Source organism: Centroberyx gerrardi, chromosome 19, assembly GCF_048128805.1.
Source record: "Centroberyx gerrardi isolate f3 chromosome 19, fCenGer3.hap1.cur.20231027, whole genome shotgun sequence".
NCBI classification, from domain to species: domain Eukaryota; kingdom Metazoa; phylum Chordata; class Actinopteri; order Beryciformes; family Berycidae; genus Centroberyx; species Centroberyx gerrardi.
In genome coordinates this window covers 14,123,885-14,143,593 of record NC_136015.1, presented here as the reverse complement: position 1 = coordinate 14,143,593, position 19,709 = coordinate 14,123,885, and the positions used below count along the sequence as shown (strand labels likewise).

At 41.9% G+C, this 19,709-nt stretch overlaps 1 protein-coding gene across 2 annotated transcripts; it reads left to right on the top strand.

Annotated features, from left to right (window-relative positions):
- The first annotated feature begins 6,789 nt into the window (after positions 1-6,789).
- On the top strand, positions 6,790-15,389 carry gmpr (guanosine monophosphate reductase). 2 transcript variants are annotated; one of them, XM_071901565.2, is made up of 9 exons: positions 6,790-6,983; positions 10,599-10,718; positions 11,317-11,400; positions 12,073-12,246; positions 12,340-12,421; positions 13,494-13,600; positions 14,438-14,480; positions 14,634-14,793; positions 15,189-15,389. In XM_071901565.2, the coding sequence occupies exons 1-9, from the start codon at positions 6,897-6,899 to the stop codon at positions 15,367-15,369; spliced, it is 1,038 nt and encodes a 345-aa protein (XP_071757666.1). In that variant the 5' UTR covers positions 6,790-6,896; the 3' UTR covers positions 15,370-15,389. The 2 variants fall into 2 exon arrangements, with proteins under 2 accessions (XP_071757666.1, XP_071757667.1); XM_071901566.2 differs by lacking the exon at positions 11,317-11,400.
- Positions 15,390-19,709: the final 4,320 nt, after the last annotated feature.

The following is a 19,709-nucleotide window of genomic DNA, read 5'->3' as shown; positions in this document are numbered from 1 at the left end:
AAGTTGTTTTTTTAAAACAAAACGTCACTGAGGGCCTGTTTCTGTTCAATCACAGCTTTGACTTTGACTAAACTGTTTCAGAACTTCACACAATACATACAGATGTTTGTTGTTTTGGTCATTGAAATTCATGGTTTTTGGGTGAACTCCTGCTGAGCAGTAGGAGGTTTCAGACACAACACTGACTGGAGCCCTTCCCCTAGTCACACACATTTGGATAGACGAGAGGTTACAGATAAGAGATGGGTGGGAAGGGGAAGGGCAGCTATGTTTTTCTGTGACCTGGTAATGTGAGTGGAACAAATACCTGGCATGCTTTTAGTCCTCGCTTTCCCTGCTAATGTCTTTTTCTTGTCGTGACCCAGGTGATTCATGCACTGAGAGGTCAACATGTCATATTTGTCATTGTCACGGTGCAAAAGGGTTGGATGTAGCACAGTCTGTGGTACAAAGAGGCTTTTTGTGTTGATGAGAAATGACAAGCTCCGCTGGACTGTGATTAGAAAGTTTGGAAAAGGGGGGGAGGCACATTATTGATTAGTATTGTCAACAGCACTCTGTCTTTATCTCTCCCTGTCTCTCCCAACCCCTCTTAGTACAGTTCAATTCTCCCTCCCTGACTCTCTTCTTTCTGGATGAGAACAGTTGTTGTCTCTCTCCCCCTCTCTCACCTTATCTCTTACTGCCTGTCAGGCATCAGTGCCATTAAATGAACTCCAAGGACACTGACAGCAGCAGGGAGGGAGAGATGTATGGGGAAGAGTGCTGTGGCTGCTAGTCAGCCATGCAGCCTACCAAATCTCCACTCTGTACTGGAGGAAATTTCAAAAGCCTAGTTGGTGCAAGTTGGACTAGCTCAGTGATACTCTATTCTGTGACATAATCCCTTGAACCCCCTTGCTTGTAACATAATTCATTGGATTACTCCTGTTCGGTCAAGTGATACATGTACTATTGGATTAATTTACATCTAAAATATAGAGAATAATAAGTTAAGTAGACAATTCATTCCAGATGAGCATTATCATCTACAGCTATGATTAACCCTGATTTCAGGAAGGGTAAAGTATCTGTTCTTTGTTTTTTCTTTTCAAAATGATCCATGGCCTGATCATTATTATTTTGAATTTTTTGTGATCAGATCACTGGAATCCCATTACATGTAATCAGTTACTCCCCAATGAATCAGTTACACATGTTCCTCACATGTGCTCTTTTTACAATTTACGTTTATCCAGGTCAGGGTTGCGGTGGCAATAGTTCATGCATAGATTTCGGCAGCCAATCACTGTTTCTCACCTGTAGCTCAACTGCTGCTGCTACACTGTAAATATCTACATTGCAACGTCAAATCCTGTACATTGGTAATGATTGACTTTATGATAGACAGCATATGGGAAAAGCCAGCTCGCACCTATTGATGCTTGTCACATCTCTAAGGTACAACTATGATGTGTCACAAGGTCCAACAGGGTTTTCACTGAACCTGATAGAACTTGTTTATCTGTCTGAGACCTCAATTTTACCGCAGGTTAAAAATCAACTGTACAAGAAGTAGGCTAACCTCAGAAGTAGCAAATTAAACCACCTGACTCAAAAGTTAAACCTTAACCTTAAGATCAAATGGAAAGTGGCTGCAAATGGGGCAGACAAGCGCAGCCTCAGAGCGGTGAAACATGACTGTGTCTCTGTCTGTGTAGATCAATAGCAGGCGTTCCCCGCGCCTTTTGTTTGTGCTGTCTGCATCCAGCTCCCGCCAGGCACACAGCCACTGACACAGATTCACATGCACTGTGGCCACAAACCAAGAACAAGGCCAAATTAGTCATGTAGTGCGTTCTGCTCTGTTGCCTTGCCCCGACCCAATGTCATACGGGGAAAGACAAACAGGAAAACTACAATTCATGTCAGAAAAAAATAAGAAAGCAGATAAGCTTATGGTATTTTGATATAGAGAGCAGTGGTAAAATATGGAAAGACTGCGGAAGCGTTTGTGAAAGAATCACAGAACCGAAATCCATTACGCCAATGACTTGCAGAGACATGGAAAGAGAGAACTAAAATGACAACTTCTGCTTAGTGGTTTCGTTGTAAACATTGTGGAATTGAGGCTGCCTAATCTGTGGTGTGTCATCTTCCACTGGAGTCATGTTCTCATAAAAAGAATATCATGTTTTTAAGGCATGTGGGATATAGAATATCCACAGCCTACACAATAAGCCCACTACACCATTTCCAGGCACATAACTTTGTATAAATCTCTTTAGACATGGGTTTGTGTTTGAATGTGATTTTCAATTATTTTGGATTGTCTGTTAAATCCCAACCTACTGTCATTATCATCCTAAATTTATATAAACTAGCTATCTAGCAGCCCGCTCTGCTTTCCCCCTCTCTGTTTATTGGAATAAGTTTCCCACAGAGTCCACTGTCACAGCCAGGCTGAAATGTTTTCCACCGGCCTTAACTGCTGCCATCAGTATTGGATTACCTCACAGTCCCATGCTGAGAGTGAATGTCACGTTTCTATGCCCCTCTCACGAAAACATCTGCTCACTTTATCACTGACTTGGCCCGTTCTATATAGAGACTGATTAGGTGTGTACTCCACATGCCAGAGCCCGATAACAGAGAAGCAGCGTTCATTATGGGCTTTGCCCCCCTTGGAATTCCACTTTTAGAAATTCAAATAGAAAGGGTTGATATGAACTATGTGATGATAGGCCATCTCAAACTGCTATGACCCACTTTGAATCCACAAGACGTGACGGGTCAACTTGTTTACGACTTAAGAAATAGACTTTAGAATGAGGTCGTAGGGTGTGGAGTCTAATTTTATTCGGTTCTGGAGGAGTTAGTTAACAAACAATCTACTGCCAAGTGCCAACAAGGGTATAACACTTCAAGTAGGGGAGAGCATGTAGGAAAACAGCACTAGAAGTAAACAAGTCTATTACATTCCTCCTCATGTCAAATCATGCCTTTGAAGACTTGCTGTGCTTTCTTGTTAACCCAGAATGGACTTTGCCCTAGATTTCTGGACTGTCTGTGAGCGCTTATTGTTCTTTTTATATTCCTGCGTGTCTAAATGGAGTCCATGCAGCAGGCAGGGCTGGACGGCCTGCAGAAAGAGGAAGTGCAGCACATTTAGCTTGAAGTGGTTTTCTCAGCTCCTGGAAGCAAAGTCTAGTTCGGCTTCACACTCATTCCTAAGAATTACACTCACATCTGAAAGCACCCTGAGTGAAAAGTCCCTTATGAAAATGGTTCTTCTTCATCCTCATTACCTGAACCGCTCAGATAGGGTAAACAAATAGAATACTTAAGTTCCTATCAACTCAACTTGTGCCAGGAAAGGAACATCAAAGATTCTCACTAATTTCACCCACCCACCGCCATGTGGTTCTCACATCTGTTTTGCCAAATGACACAGACACTGCCATGGGTAGCACAGTTCCTCTCAGTGTGTTCAAGACATGTTTTCTCTGGGCAAACAGAGAAACCCCGCCTCTTGATGATATCATCAGTCAGCACTGGGCGAGACAGTTCAGTGAGTGTGTGTGCTTCTATGTTCCCTCAGAAGTTATAGAGCGGGGGGGAAAAAAAGCCTGTCCGGGTACACAATGTTCTCCACGCAGAGAATTTGAAGCATCGTCTTTACATGTCCTCTTTACCATATTATTGTGGGGCGTCTGGTGCTAGTGTTTAGTGCAAAGGGCTTACATAACTGCAAGATTTAGTTGGTTAGACAACTTTTAAGACATGTTATTGCATGTTGTTGTATTTCAAAATCATCAAGGATAACACAGAAGGCCAAAGACTTATTTCCATTGTGATCTTGCCAAACTAAATCAGCCTGTAACTTGTTAATGTTGAGAGTCTAGACAAGTCAACTAACATATGAACTACTATATCTTTCTATTGGAAATGATGGTATGGTATTCAACACAGAGTTTTTGTCTATCTTCACATTGATTTGTGTGAGTTGCTGGTTCACTTCCCGGTACTGACGGTGCCCAATACTGCCAAAGTGAGCCAAGGCACTTCTGCCCAGTGCCTACAAACTTGCACAATTGATGGGTGGTGAAAACAGCTGTCATCAAATAAATACTGTGATAAACACAGTTTGTTTAACGCCTTACAGGGAAGCTTCTCATATAACTAAAACATCACACAGACATCGTTTTATTCAGCGAGAATGGCCCATGCCATACAAGCAGTAAAACCTGCATGTAAATCCAGTGATGGCTGCTTGCACTTTCACCTACTTAGCACTTGGTCTATACACACACACTGTCATATACACGCATACAGACACATAGCTTACACCTGAAGCTCCAGCTGCAGCTGTGGCTGCTGACACAGGTTTCATGGAGTACATTGCATTATAGCCAAGTTGTTCTTTTCTTATCAGTTTTTTTGCCTTAAAAGGTCTGGTCCGACCTTATTCAGCACCTTCTTATCAGTGCAGGCTAGTGTAACTTACCAAGTAGCACTAGGGGTGAAAGAGCAAGGGGCTGTCAAGCACAGTAACCATTTCACATCATTGAACTTGATTATCCTGATCTTATCAGTTATATGCTAATAAAGGTTATGACATCAGAGATAGTCCTGTGCCAATCATGATTGGAGTCCATTGATCTTTTTATCAAGTCAATTCACTTTCAACTCAAATCAGTCCATTCACTTCCACTTCAGTCAATTCAATTGTATTTCAATTCAGTCCATCCACTACAAATTCAGATAAATCAATTTACTTTTACCTCACTTGATTCACTTTTCATTGAATCGATGCAAAACACAGAGTTGAAACAGAAACTGACTGATCAGTCTGAGCAGCTCTATTCACTTTATTACTTTGTTACAGACTTGCAACACTGGAAATGACAACATCCTCACGGCAAAGTAGAACAATCTTCATGCTTTCAAGAATAACTGATTCCTACATGGACTGAAGAGAAAAACACTGTGGTTGTTGTAAGGGGAGTGACAAATAGGCAACTTTTGGCAAAGTGATTAGCAACGCTGCCCTTGGAGTTGCTTCAGCATTATTGCTTTAATCACAAAGGAACATCTTGTTGCCAGGAAACAGTTTGATGGAGTTTCGACCATGTGGCTCACTTTCTTGTCTCTCTAATTCCACAGTCGTTTAGCAGGTATTTTCTTTAACTATGCTGACATCTACTGGTCTGACTCTGTACTAACATTTATGCAGTTTCTGCTGCATCATATTGAAAACAACAACTGTTTCAATTGCAGATTGGTGCCTGTGCATTTTGTTCTATCCTATGAGGATTCGTCTTTATGAGGTAATTCAAATAGTATTTAATTGATCCTATTATAATTATAATCATGAATCATGTCATGTTTTAAGCCATGAGGACAATGTCAGCTTTGACTAATAGTATTAACCTTAAAATGCATAATGTCAAAAGGATCTCCCAATATTGACAATATTCTTCCAATTAAAATACATCAGAATATTCCTATGTTTTGTTCATGTGAAGCACTAGTCTTGTGTCATGAACACACTGAAAGCTGTTCATATCTTTTGATACATACATTGATTCCTGTGGCAGATGCTATAGTTAGTTAGTTATCTTATCTAACTGATTTATTTGTAGTTTGTACTTGCCAAAGACCGAATATTATACAATAAAATACAATTTTAAAAAGTGCTAGCAAAATTTATTTTTTAAATGGTCAGATTGCATTTAGGTCCATTTACAAATTCTTGTTTTTATGAAGTAATACATTAAAAGACTCTTTACTGTACTATAGACAGTAAAGACTCTTTACTGTATTATAGACAGTCTATATAGTCTTTTACACTGCTTTATGGGTCTAAAATTTAAACTTCATGACAAGAACAGACTAAACTACTATGTTTTTTCTTTTTTTTAGTTGCCATTCAACAAAGAAAAACAAAACACAGATCAACCAGTGCGTTAATAATTAAAATGAAACACACTAGATCAAAGGAAGATAAATACAAAACACATGTAAAAAAACAACAACAACAAAGCATTATGTTCCCAACTGCACACTGTCCAACATGACTAATTTATGACTTCCATTTTAGTGTGCTCGCCACTTTGATATGACAGCAGCACAACCTCCTCTCTTGCTCCTTTAATCTCTCTCTCCCTCTCTCTCTCGCTCTCCCTCTCTCTCTCACTCTTGCTGTCATTATCTCTCTCTCTCTCTCTCTCTCTCTCTCTCTCTCACTCTTGCTGTCATTATCTCTCTCTCTCTCTCTCTCTCTCTCACTCTTGCTGTCATTATCTCTCTCTCTCTCTCTCTCTCTCTCTCTCTCTCTCTCTCTCTCTCATCTGTCCACCAATAGCTTGGGGAGCAATGCCCCAACTGGACAGCAGGTGTGCTCTTTAGCACTGCAGCACACAACCCACTGCAGTGCTTCTCTGTGTGTGTGCTTGTGTGTGCGTGTGTGTGTGTGTGTGTGTGTGCTTGCGTGTGTGTGTGTGTATGTGTGTGTGTGTGTGTACATGCGTCAGCTGCCGGGACAGCCAGGCGTGCCTGCCAGCTTGGCCACTGCTGCTCCTGCCACTCTGCTGAAGGAGAGGGAGGAGAAGAGAGGGAGAGAGAGAGAGGGGGAGAGAGGGAACGCTAAAGGAGCGGAGGGAGAAAGAGAGAAGGGGGGACAGAGAGAGAGAGGGAGAGAGAGGGAGTCCAGGCCTAAATAAAGCCATGGGGGCTGGGGCTGGGCTGGGCCCCCATTTGCTATAAATACGCTGGCCGCCTGGAGGTTCGGGTTTGGTGGTTGGGGCTTGGGACCAGCGACCATCACTGCTGCAGCCTTCTTCAAGAGACTCTCCTCTGCCTACTCCTCATCATCATCATCATCCTCCTGGTCGTCAGCCTTCTGGAGACCCAAAATGCCTCGTGTGGACGCAGACCTGAAGCTGGACTTTAAAGATGTCCTCTTCAGACCCAAGAGGAGCAGCCTAAAGAGTCGCTCTGAGGTAGGTGCAGTTTATTGCTTGTACTCTGATGATGTAATCCAAGGATCCCAGTTACAGTTACTAACTCAACAATCAGCCCAGGATGCTTCTCAACAGGAGTGTAATCTGTTTACTGTTAGCTATATTCAGGAAGTACGTCTACGTCCCTACTGTGGGTGACGCAAACGTTAACTATTTATATATGGGGGTGGCTGGTAGAGGGGTTCCTGTTTAATACACTCATATCATGATGATTTTAGGGATGGACGGCATTCATTATCCCCATAATTCATTATCTGCATCCCAAGGATATCTCAATGAAACTGGAAAGACCAAGCTCACTGTAATTCTCTATTTGTACCTGTCCACAGTGTCACATGTTGAGTGTCTTTGTCTTGTTTGCCTGTGTAGACCTAAGTGTACGCTGCATGTCCACCGCTATGAGCAACAAAGGGAGACTGAATGAGCGTGTAACATTCGAGTGACCTTCTTAAAGGTTAGGGGAAACAAGGTTAGCACTGTCGTAGCTCGGAGCCTGTATCAGAAGCTATAGTCAAATGATGAGAATGTCGTCAAACAGAAAGAAGAGGAGGGCAGCCAGAGATGCAAAAGAAGAGTTTTGAAAGATCTGGTCAATCACTCTTATTTTAAGCAGGGAAAACGTGCCGCCATGACGCTTTCTCACACTTACTGTTTTGGCTCCCTGGGCCAACGCCATCCTCTCCTCGTCTCGTCATGTTTTTGTTCTTAACTTAGTGAAGTGTTACTAGTGCAGGGGCTGGTACCGACCCAAGATAATGATACTAGATGGCACTAGATGTGGGGTGGAAGTGGGTGGGAGTTGGCTGCTGCGAGGTGGCGAGCAACATGAGACACAGGAGGCTTCTCAGCAAACCTGTTTAAAAATAGGACTGTGTGTATTACAGTCAACCCGAGCACATTCCATACGCCACCGGGATATCAGGATAACATAACTGGCCTGGAGCAAATAAAGAAAAATATACACAGGGACAGATAACACATAGATACTTGCACACATACACTCATATACACAGGCATGCACCATCTCACCCAGGTTACACCACAGTGCAGGGTATCACACAGCACAGGATATTACATGCAATATCTCTCAGCTATTTGTTCATTCATAGTGTGGTGTAGTGCAGGTTCAGCTGTAGCAGTGGTTCAGCTGTGTGTGTGTGTGTGTGTGTGTGTGTGTGTGCGCACGCGCGCATGCAAGTGTAGTAAATAGGAAGTGACTGAAACAAGGACATTTAAAGGCCACAACAATTCAACAATTTTATCCTATTTGTTGAATATCACATGAAGTTTTTGATATTCCGTCAGATCTTCCTTTCCTGCGATAGATTCTTTTAGTTGGAACATCAAATCCCGAAAATGCAAGCCATGCCGATCAGGTGCTCCAGGCAGCCTAAAGCAATCGCTCAAAATGACTGAAAGGATTTCATATGTCTACCTACATGAGACAACTTTAATTCTGCAAGCCAGTATACTGCAGCCAAATCTAATGGCCCATGCACTCCACAAGCATTCATCTGTTGACATTCTGACTTGCTCTTGTTTGAGTTACTGCTGCATTTAGCAGAAGCGGGGATGCACCTGCCAATGCTAAGCTTACCAGACATCTGCAAGGTCGTTTAGAGAAGGGGGAGGTAATAACATCATGGAACATGGACTGGACCAATAATGAGAGACCACTTGGTGGGCTGGGCAGATACACTGCCACCCCCACTGAGCAGGAACGTCTGTCTGCAAACTGAACGATACCAAACTCCGCTCACGTCTGATCTGAGCTGCCACTGCATCAGTAGAGTCAACAACAGAAACAGCACTGATTGTTACATATCTACATATCAAACATACATATAAAAAATCTACAGGTGAAAGCAAATGTATTTGTTTCATTCAAATTGTACAGCTGCACCTCTGGTTGCAGATTTTTCTGAATGCTGGGACACAGAACATACCTGATGAATTCATTACAGGATTCATTAGTGGATTCATTAATGTATATTTCATAAATTTGCTGGCAGTGAAGGATGGAGTGGAACAAAATGGCCGTTTCTGGGGTCTGATTTATAAAATCTCACAAATAAATTCTGTTCCTTTGACCAAATCAAGTGAAAGTTGTGATTTCTGGAAAATTAATATTGATGCCAAAATTACAGATCATAGATTTTCTCCAAACCGCTGATATATCAAAAGCTAAAACAAATTACCCCTGATGAATGCTATAGATATAACCATTTGCTTTTGTTTATAATATTCTTTTACACTTCTTTTAAATGATCATGCAATGGAAAGCATAAAGTCTAAGATCATTCTTATAATTGAGGCCTCCAGATCCATATATCATACCCAGGCATGATTTACTGGTGACTGCACAGGAAAATCCTGCTGAGTCAGCGAGCTGTACTGAAAGGAGAGGCCTGTATTGATTTGCCGCAGCACGAAATGGATACGCACGACTGGACACTCCTCCCTCACTTGTTCTCATCCATACTTCTCCCACTCCATACCTCTTTCTCCCTGCGTTATGAGTTATGAGCCTCATTTTCACTGTGGCTCCAAAAATTATTTCACCGTGTCGGTTATGGGACACTTTGCATTATTAACCGATTTCCACACCCAAAGCAGTCTTGCATAATAAACTCCTCTGCTCTACTCAACAAAGGCATTCAGCACTATGAAACTGTTCTATACGATTTCAGGACGTAGTTTCCCAGCCCTGAAATGAGATTCAAAACTGCTGCAGTCGTAACACTCTCCAATATAACCTCCTTTACAACAGCCTCCTCTCCCTCTTACTTCCCTTACTTGGTTAGGGTTAGCAGATCATTTGTGAGTCAAATCATAGCGAGTACAGAGCGAATGAGAAGCTTAGCTGCATGTTGCATGGTGAGTACAGTTAAATGCCTCGGTGAAAAGGGGGCAGTTAGTGTGTCACAATGAGCACTGATCTTTTCATGCAGCCTATCACATTACAGGCCGCAGCACTGGCTAGCTAGCTACTGGATCTAAATGATTCAGTGCATCCCCATCATGACGACCACAGACTCTGCAGAACATGAGCCACATTAGCTGCTCGCATTTCTGACTGAATCGGCATGGCCTTTCAGTCGACTGTGGAAGGGAAACAATTCATCAGTCAAACAAACAATCAAAACAGTTACCTTGGATCATTAGTGTCCATTTGTGTGTATCAATTATAATGAAACAAGGAAAAGGGTCCTGCTTGGCCAGTGTGTTCAGGGTTTATCCATCTCAGTTGTTTGGCAGGTAGAGCCTGACTGGACTCCCTGGATTTGCAAGCATATAGTTAGATTGATCAGGGTTTTGATCAGGGTTATGATTAAAGATGTGTGACAAGGAACTCACTGGGTGACCATCTTGCAGAGCGACTGAGTGTGATACTCACTGACTGGCTCCTTCAAAGGTTCAGCAAAAATATGTTAACATGTCTAAAAATATCCCACATGAACCTGCTCAGTAGTAACTATATCAGCCTTTTGAACTCAGGCACGTATTTGCAGTGTCTGGAACTGTCTTATTCCTGCACATCTGCTGTTGTTGAAATGGAAGTTTCCAGAATAAGTCGTGTTTCCGTCCCCACAGGTGGACCTTCAGAGGACCTTCACATTCCGCAACTCCAAACAGACCTACACCGGCATCCCCATCATCGCCGCCAACATGGACACCACAGGAACCTTTGAGATGGCCCAGGTCCTCAGCAAAGTGAGTCGACAGAATGGAAAGGATGAAAGATATAGAACAGCATGTGTGCTTAAATCCTGCCTGTGCTGAAATGTATTGTGTTCACAAGCCTTGGGACAAGTATGAATCAACAACTTTGTCCTAGAAGCGCTCAGGCATTTGCTTGCATGTGGGATGTTGTTTTGTCTTGTAGCACACTAAGTTGACTCAAGAGATCTAAGTGTCTGTGATCCTTAGATCAAAAGTTATTGACTGCCTGATTCGCTGCTCAGCCTGACTGATTTTCTCGATGTGGATGCTAAACATACACTAAAGAGGCCAAGAGGAAGCAGCTAACTGTCCCAAGTGTTGATGTTTTATAACACAGATGGCTCAGTGGGAATGTTTGAAACTAAACTGGAGAGGGGGAAGCATGAAGGGGCATGGGAAAAAATGTAAATAGACAAAATGAGAATGCAGTTTCTTTATGTTTGTGGAAGTCCCTCCAGGTTCTCACGTTTTGATGGACCCACAATATCTAAACTCACTAGTTTTGGCCCCAATGTAAATATCTAATTGCTAAGTCCTCATGCTCTCTCTTTCTCCTTCTCTCTCTTTCTCTGACTGTCTTTCTCCCTAGCACACCCTCTTCACAGCCATTCATAAGCACTACTCTTTAGACGAGTGGAAAAACTTTGCTGCTAGTCATCCAGAGTGCTTAGAGGTAAGACCGCCGACATTTGCTGTCCTTGGCCGATATTTATGCAAGGTGTCCTCTCTGTGGATTGGTAGCAAAAATAGGAATTCCCAAAGTACTACAAGGACACCACCAGGGTTTGCACTTTTTTGTTGTCCGTTAAAGGGATAGGATCACATTTTCAGAAAGGGGAATACATTAAGTGAGTCATTCTTTGTGGCATTAAAAGCCAATGTATCACTGAATTTGAGCTTTGAATTGCTATTCTTGTGCCCAAGGACAGTTCAGGCATTATTGGTAAATTTTCACTTATGTCTCCAAGAGCAAGTTCTTCTCTCTCATTTCTGTCTATGGCTCATAACTAGAAACAAGACATAAGAATTTATTTCAGCCTCTATTCTGTGGTGTTACACAAATGTTTAGCACCATAAACAATGAATTGGAAATTGAATTTTCTGGCAATAACAATAAATACTCCAGTTGGTAGCTGATAGCTCTACTATATATTAATTTCATTTGTATGTAAAAATTCAGAGAAACACGAGCCTGTCTTTTGCTCAGTGTCAATGAAACTATTCCAGGCTGTACATCAGTATGACATGATGCATTAGAGAGCTGTTCATGTTCAGAAATATTGACTTGAGAATCAGAATAACATGAATTCTCCTTTAAGCATGGTCTTGTGACTTTTCCCCACAGCATCTAGCTGCCAGCTCAGGCAGCGGCAAGGCCGACCTGGAGAAGCTGTGCGCCATCTTGGAAGCCATCCCTGCCCTCAAGTACATCTGTCTGGATGTGGCCAACGGCTACTCCGAGTACTTTGTGGAGTTTGTCAAGACGGTCAGAGAAAAGTTCCCCAAACACACCATCATGGTAAGAGAGAGACACTTCAGCGTCTCGGCTTGTATTTGTGGATTTATGGGATGTACTGCATCTGTGCTAGAGGTAACGCTCTCTGCTTTGCAGGCTGGCAACGTGGTAACAGGGGAGATGGTGGAGGAGCTCATCCTCTCTGGTGCTGACATCATCAAAGTGGGCATCGGGCCAGGTGGGTGGGTGCGACTGTCTTGAGTGTGTGTAAGGAGTTTGCTAATACCCGGTCAGGTCCCTTTAACTCAATATAAAACCACTCAGGCATTCAGAGACTCGCATACAAGCACAGAAAGATGAGATAGTAGTCAGACAGGCAGGCAAGCACACGCCCAAGCCAGATAGCATATAGAGTGAGGGATGCAGTCAAATAAGCAGACTTAAATTGACTTGCTACTATGACTTAAAATACTTCATGTAGTTTTTGTAGTGTATATGTGTAAACTCATAAAATGACTGCATACTCTGCTTGCAATAGTGTGGAAATTTGAGATTTTTCTTTCTTTCTTTATTTTTTGCTCTGTCAGAGGGCAGAATAAATGTTATGACAAATAGATACTGGAAAGGCTGAAGAGTGCTGAGCTGCAAGTTTTATCTCTCAGGATGACGTAGAGAAACTAGAGCATGCTTTTATTACCAGTAGATAAGGTGACTGTAATGCTCTGTTCTGTGGTCTTCCTAAAATAGTTATTGGTTGCCTGCAGTTTATTCGAAATGCAGCAGCACGTTTTAACAAGGTCAAGGAAAAACAAACCTATTTTTAAAAAAAAACTAAAAAAAAACTATTTCATTGGTTCCTACATCTCTTAATGGCCTGGTACCTACACACTTATAGTTTTTGAAATGCTTGTTTAGTATGAGCCAAATATGATCTGGCGCTGGCCTTTTAACCTTTTAATCCCTACAGCAGGAACTATAAACAGGCAGCGTTTTTTCTCGGCCCCCTGCCTATGGAACAGACTCCTGGCCAAACTCAGCAGTACTGCAACTCTAGATGGTTTTAAGAGAAAATCAATAACACACCTTTTTACTGCTGCATTTGATGTTTTTTTAATCGTGTTTGCAAAGCCTTTTGAGTTGCATCATTGCATGAAATGTGCTCTATGAATACATTTTGACCTGACTTGACAGCACCGAACCTGAAAAAGAATAAGTTCCTGTGGCTGCTGCAATGGTAATGAAATATAGATGGAGACAGATGCTTGAAGGTGGCCTTCTTTGACGGCTGCTCTGTACGCTGTGTGTTGCAGGCTCTGTGTGTACGACACGTATCAAGACGGGGGTGGGCTACCCACAGCTCAGCGCTGTTATAGAGTGTGCAGACTCAGCCCACGGACTCAAGGGGCACATCATCTCTGTAAGTCCCTCAACACTTTACATACATAGCAGCCAGTCATTCAGTAAACCAATCAAGAGGAATATATATGTACACATTAGAAGTCAATTATATACTAAGCATACTGTAGTTATTTATCTCAGAGCCATTTTACTCAGCTGGTGGAAGTAAGTTACTGACTCAATTTTGCATCTCCTAGCAAAAAGCTAAATGACTGTGGTCTAGATAGGCAATGGATAATCTTCAGGTTATGAGCTATACATGTATGTGTTTAATTTATCAGTAAATCAGCCAAATAATATTCTAAATATGGAGCATATTGAAATAAAAATGAACAAATTAAAAATAGATAGAGATAGATAGACAAGTAAAAATTATATTTTTCACTTTTTGAGGATATACAATATTAAATTTGACATTTTACACAATCCGATCTGACAACAACCCTCTACAAGTTGCCCACATTGAGCATACAGATGCAGATAGTAGTGTCATATGATCTAAGGGAAACAGGTGCATAGATCAAGCCTTAGTTTAGTCATCCCATGGCTATTAATGACACCAACATACAGGATAGGATACTAACAGACGAACATTACCCAAGAACCCTTAATTAATCCAAACAGTAGACATGATAGCCTGAATAACAGCTGCTCCTCAAATCAGTATTGTGGAAGAAGTTGTATTAAGTTAAAATAGTTATAATTGTTAATAGTTATTGTAGTAGTGGGGTTCAGCCTGCAGAGGGCATCCTCAGGCTTATCTCTTCAGGCTGGCTGAATGAGCACTAAAGAATATGTTTGACCTTTGATTCATTGTGAGCCCATTCGATTGATATGGATTCTTCCCTCTGTTCAGGATGGTGGCTGCAGTTGCCCAGGTGATGTGGCTAAAGCCTTCGGTAAGTATACAACCCAATGACATTTGGTCATTGATTCGTTGTTATGTTGTATGGTAGTTCGGTCAACATTGTAAAATACAGATCCACAGTATTTCTAACAAAGCAAATCTAAGCACTCCTCCTCCTCCTCTGCCTCCTGACCTTCCTCCTCAGGCGCGGGGGCCGACTTTGTGATGATGGGAGGGATGCTGGCGGGACACGACCAGTGCTCCGGGGAGGTCATCGAGAAGGACGGCAAGAAGGTCAAGCTCTTCTACGGCATGAGCTCCGACACGGCCATGAAGAAATATGTGGGGGGAGTTGCCGAGTATAGGTGAGAAGCTGATATCAGGTTTAAGAAGTGGATGAGCTTATTTGAATAAATGTCTCAGAATTGACTGCAAACTTTGAGGCCCTTTTTCCTCAGAAACGTAGTTTGGTAATATAAAGGGTGTATCTCACTCAATATTTGGAGTACAAAGATAATTTTGATATCACTAGAAAGCTTAAATTATCTTCTTTCCAACAGTGTATTAAAACGGTTTGAAAATGATAGAGCAGATCACATACAGTATTGATGGACGATTTCATTTTCTCATTTGGATAGTCTGCCTACAGCATTAACTGGAAAAACTTCCTTCCTTCCTTCCTTCCTTCCCTCCTTCCTTCATTCCTTCCTTCCTTCCTTCCTTCCCTCCTTCCTTCCTCCCCGCTCTTCTCCTCCGTCAGGGCGTCAGAGGGCAGGACGGTGGAGGTTCCCTACAGGGGCGACGTAGAGAACACCATCCGGGACGTGCTGGGCGGCCTCCGCTCCACCTGCACCTACGTGGGCGCCGCCAAGCTCAAAGAGCTGAGCCGCAGGACCACCTTCATCCGCGTCACACAGCAGTCCAGCCACATGTTCACCTAGCGGGGCGCACGCACACATGCACACACACATAGAATACTGCATGATACATATACGTGTATTATGAAGAGTTCAAATGTGCGATGGTAGGATAGTGGTTTTAACACATAGGGAGACACACATGCACACACCTGCATACTGTCCCTCCCCTGACACACACACACACACACACACACACACACACATACATTTCTAAATGATCACCCAACCTGTTCCTCTCAGGACATCTGCTGTCAAAAAGCTTCCTACAGGTTGTGAGTAATATTCACTCAGAGTGCGACTTGAAACATTCTCCCAGAGGCATCACAGCACTCCAGTCAACTTAATTCCACAGCGAGTGCGTTTACATGCTATATGCACCGTATCCTATTGTAATGCAGAATTATGCAGTGTGTTCTCTTTTTGAATGGGCTCATGCAAATATCATATTCCAGTTACAAAAACCTGGAGAGTTATGGTAATACAGTTGTTAGCCAGAATACTGAGGCATGTGTACTCCTGATCTGCATCATCTCAATTTCCAGTCAGAATATTCCTTTAACTTGTGCATATACGGACATTTGCATATGAACAGTCTATTCAAAATAGCCAGGATATGAGTTGTTAAGTGAAATACATTGCATGTAAACACACTCAACAGGAGAAGGCTGATATTAGTGCTACGATAAACTGTTCTGCTCTGTAGAGTAATGAATAATAGGATGTGCAATCAATATGCAAGATCCAGGGACGTTACCCGTGAACTGTCACTGGAGAAAACTTTATTGCAACAAACTGCATGCAGGACGCTCTGATGATTTCCCCAGCGGTGTTGATAATTCTGCGAAGCTTTCTGAATGCAATATGTTGCTTGGTTCATATACCTTTGGCTTAGAGGAGATGAGGGAAATAGTTAAAAGTTCCCGCTCTTTCCCTTTATCATGCTGGAGTCTGAGTCTCTTGTTCCTTCTCCCTGTAGCAGAAATGTGTTGTCCCCTCCATTTCAAGCCAAGGATATGTGTCAGTATTACTGAAAAAGTGTGCAAATCATATTCGTAATAACAGACAACAAAATAATGGTTTATGAGAAAGCAAGAATAAGCGTATCTTTTGCTTCTATGGTGTGTGTTTGTGTGGCTGTGCGCATGCATTTTGGGTGTCAGACAGTTCCATCGAGGCAGAAGAATGTCAGGACTTCTGGCTTCATGTATTCCAAACATTTGACATATTTGAGATACACTTGATTTACCATGCTGTGCATGCAAAGTAGTCATATCTGTGTCTACTTCATTGATTCCACTGTGCCTGACATTTTAAATCAAGCGCACCTCATGAATTTTGGCTTCTACTAGGAGCCACTCACTGTACTTCAAGCAAGGATCTTCAGGGAAAAATAATTGTAAAACAATGGTACAATTACACAAACAATATTAAACAAGATAATAACAAATGAGATGCATACTGGAAGACAGCACTTTAAAAATACTGAATTCCATTGTTTACTGCAATGATTACACCAAGGCAAGGAAATAAAACCAAATGATCAGAGAATGGTCAGTGTGTTTACTCTTTATGTACTAGAAACTTTATATATTTGTTTGCTTTGAGGTTTTTCTTTTAAACTTATGTTCATTTGAGATTTACAAGACAATTGTGAATGGCACAAAGTGTCTTTTGCAAACCAGGAAATCTACCAAGACAAACTAACTAAGGTGGGACCACTTGGTTCCATGCTGCACAAATGACCATTTAAAGCTCAAAACATTCCCTGATGTTTTCTCCCAAGTATTTCTGATGGCATCGGCAACACTGGCACTCATCTAGGCAGAACAAGTCTGTCTACAGGATATCACCATATTGTTGTGCAGTTGGTGTTAAGTAAAAAATAGCCAAAATTTCTCCACACAAAATTCATTCTTTTTTTACCCTGCACATAAACAAAAAGACAAAGTGAAAAAATTCACATCTATATTTTTATTTTACTTTAGTAGCAGCCAAGACAGTTTTCAGTTGTACTTTTTGTTTTAGTTTTTATTTCAGTTAACTGCAATGTTTTTTAACAGCTAGTTTTCATCTTAAACACTAAGAATTATTTGCGGTTACTGTCTGAGCCATATCTCGTTTGTGCTGCTCTCTTTGGTGAGTCATCCTGCTAGATTCCTGTATTATCAGTTTTGGTGACACTCCATCTGGAATCAGTAGGTAGTAAATTCCTGTCAGCCACTGGGGAACTGTGATGCAGAGAAGATGACGAGTCTTCACCAAACTTCTGTAACTTCCAGGTAGCAGAAACACTGTACGCTCTCTGAAGTTCTACTATTTAAAACACTGAAATTTATGTTCCTGCAATGGACTGGTGAACTGTTCAGGGCGTTTCCCTGCTTTCCGCCCAATGCATGCTGGGACAGGCTCCAGCCCCCCGTGACCCTGAATAGGAATAAGCGGGTAAAGACAATGAATGAATGAATGAAAAATGTATGTTCCAGGTGCAAGAGTTGTTCCCTGGGCAGGTTTCCCATGAAAAAAGACGATGTCTTGAAGAAAGAAGTCTGCCATACAAATCAGCATCATGTGCAGCAGACCGTGTACCTACTGCTCTCACTGGAAACATAGTGTACTTTGTGTGCCTATGTGTGTGTCCTTGACTGTATACTTCTTATGCATGTTTGTCCATACACAGAATGTGTGATGAGTGAGTGTGAAAGAGAGACAGGCGGCAAAGAAAGGGAAGTGAGAGCAATATGACGAGTTTGGTAATGTCAAGGCTTCCACTCGGACTTGAGAGCTTTTCTTTTGCTGAGAGGCCTGAACATGTTCACCAGGCCTAAACATATTTTAACCTCCAATTTTTTGTAATAAAGGATAATCTCAGAGAAGAAAAACAACATTCACAATAAGCTAACTATGCTCTTAGCTGTTACTTCACTATGTTTATAGTCTTTCCTTCCTCTTTTCTACTTAGGAAGTTGGCAAAATAAAACAAAAAGTAAGGCAAAATCAGGCTTTACTAAACATTACTGCAGACAAAAGTCTGGCGACTATTTACAGTTTTATTAGCATGTCTATATTGACACGATGAACTTACAGGCGCCTTCTTTTATCTTTAAACATATTTGTTCACACTGAACCAAATTAGTAGTTCTGTCTTTAAACACTCTTGCCCTGCCAACAACCCTTCTTACTATCTGAATGCAGTTATTTTTATTACTTGTCTCATATTGAATTGTTCATATCTGGTTTTGTAAATGTAATTCTTGCAGTACAGGTTATTTTAATAAAGGCCACGGGATCTGATCCTCTAGGAATGGAGATGCCATTTTTCCAGAGAGTTGATTGGCTTTTTTACGTTTGGATCCAACAGCCTGAACATAACCTGCTCCAGAGGTTATGAGCCTAAGTTACCATGGTGATGCACCCTGCTTACAAGTGAGCCACGTTGTGAAACTGAAGAAACAAGGTTAAAACACAAAACTAACCAAGGTTCAGTTCAAACCTACATATATTCAGTTTGTGGTCAGTGATACAGAGATAGAAACCTATATAGGACATAACACTGCAGTAATGTAGAGGGGGAGTGGCAGGGTCGCCTAGTGGTTAGAGAGACAGCCTTCAACCAGGACCCGGTTCAAACCCCTGTGTTGGCCTGCTGAAGTGTCCTTGAGCAAGACACTGAACCCCCAGCAGCTGTAGGGGTTCTGCTCTGTAGCTGAGCTGCACCTTGACCTGTCTGGAGGAGGGAAAACAGAGGGAACTACAGGGATCAAACAGCATCACCTTATTGGTATAAACACAGCCTAGTGTTTTTATGTTTATGTCTGTTCTGTCCATTGTCTGAAAAAATGTCCTCCATTTTCTTTATGAAGGAGGACTAAACTGTCTGTGCAGCAATTCCTGCATCCCCTGTGTGTTGTGTGCGTACGTCAGTACAACACACAAGGGATGTGAGACAATGGGAGAATCTATCTATATCTTTTTAGGTCCTCAGCTAAACAATTTATTTGGGGTTCCTCAGCATGAAAACGTCAGAAGAACACTGCTGTGCTCTATTTTTGCACTCCACTGAATGATGAAGTCATCATCCAGGCCTGAGATTCATTTTGTCACCAGCAAATCTAATCTGCAATCTCAATCCAATTTTCATTTTTCCTTTTCTTTTTATAGTTTAAGTTTCCTTTGTTTTTGAAAGTGTGACCACTCCATCCTTTAGAATGACCATGGCTCCTTATATCATGCAGCCTCTGTTACTCTGTTTGGATTTATGTAAAGAGTGGAGGGAAGGCAGAGCAAAATGATCAAAAACAGTGATTTGAAGTGACATACAGAGCTCCCATGATCTAACTCCCAGATGTTTGAGCTTTTCCAAT

Excerpts from the sequence above, each read along its gene's own strand:
- gmpr (XM_071901565.2), top strand. The coding sequence starts at position 6,897 with ATGCCTCGTGTGGACGCAGACCTGAAGCTGGACTTTAAAGATGTCCTC. Across the intron at positions 10,719-11,316 it reads TGGCCCAGGTCCTCAGCAAA|CACACCCTCTTCACAGCCAT; the intron begins GTGAGTCGACAG and ends CTTTCTCCCTAG. Across the intron at positions 14,481-14,633 it reads TGATGTGGCTAAAGCCTTCG|GCGCGGGGGCCGACTTTGTG; the intron begins GTAAGTATACAA and ends CTTCCTCCTCAG.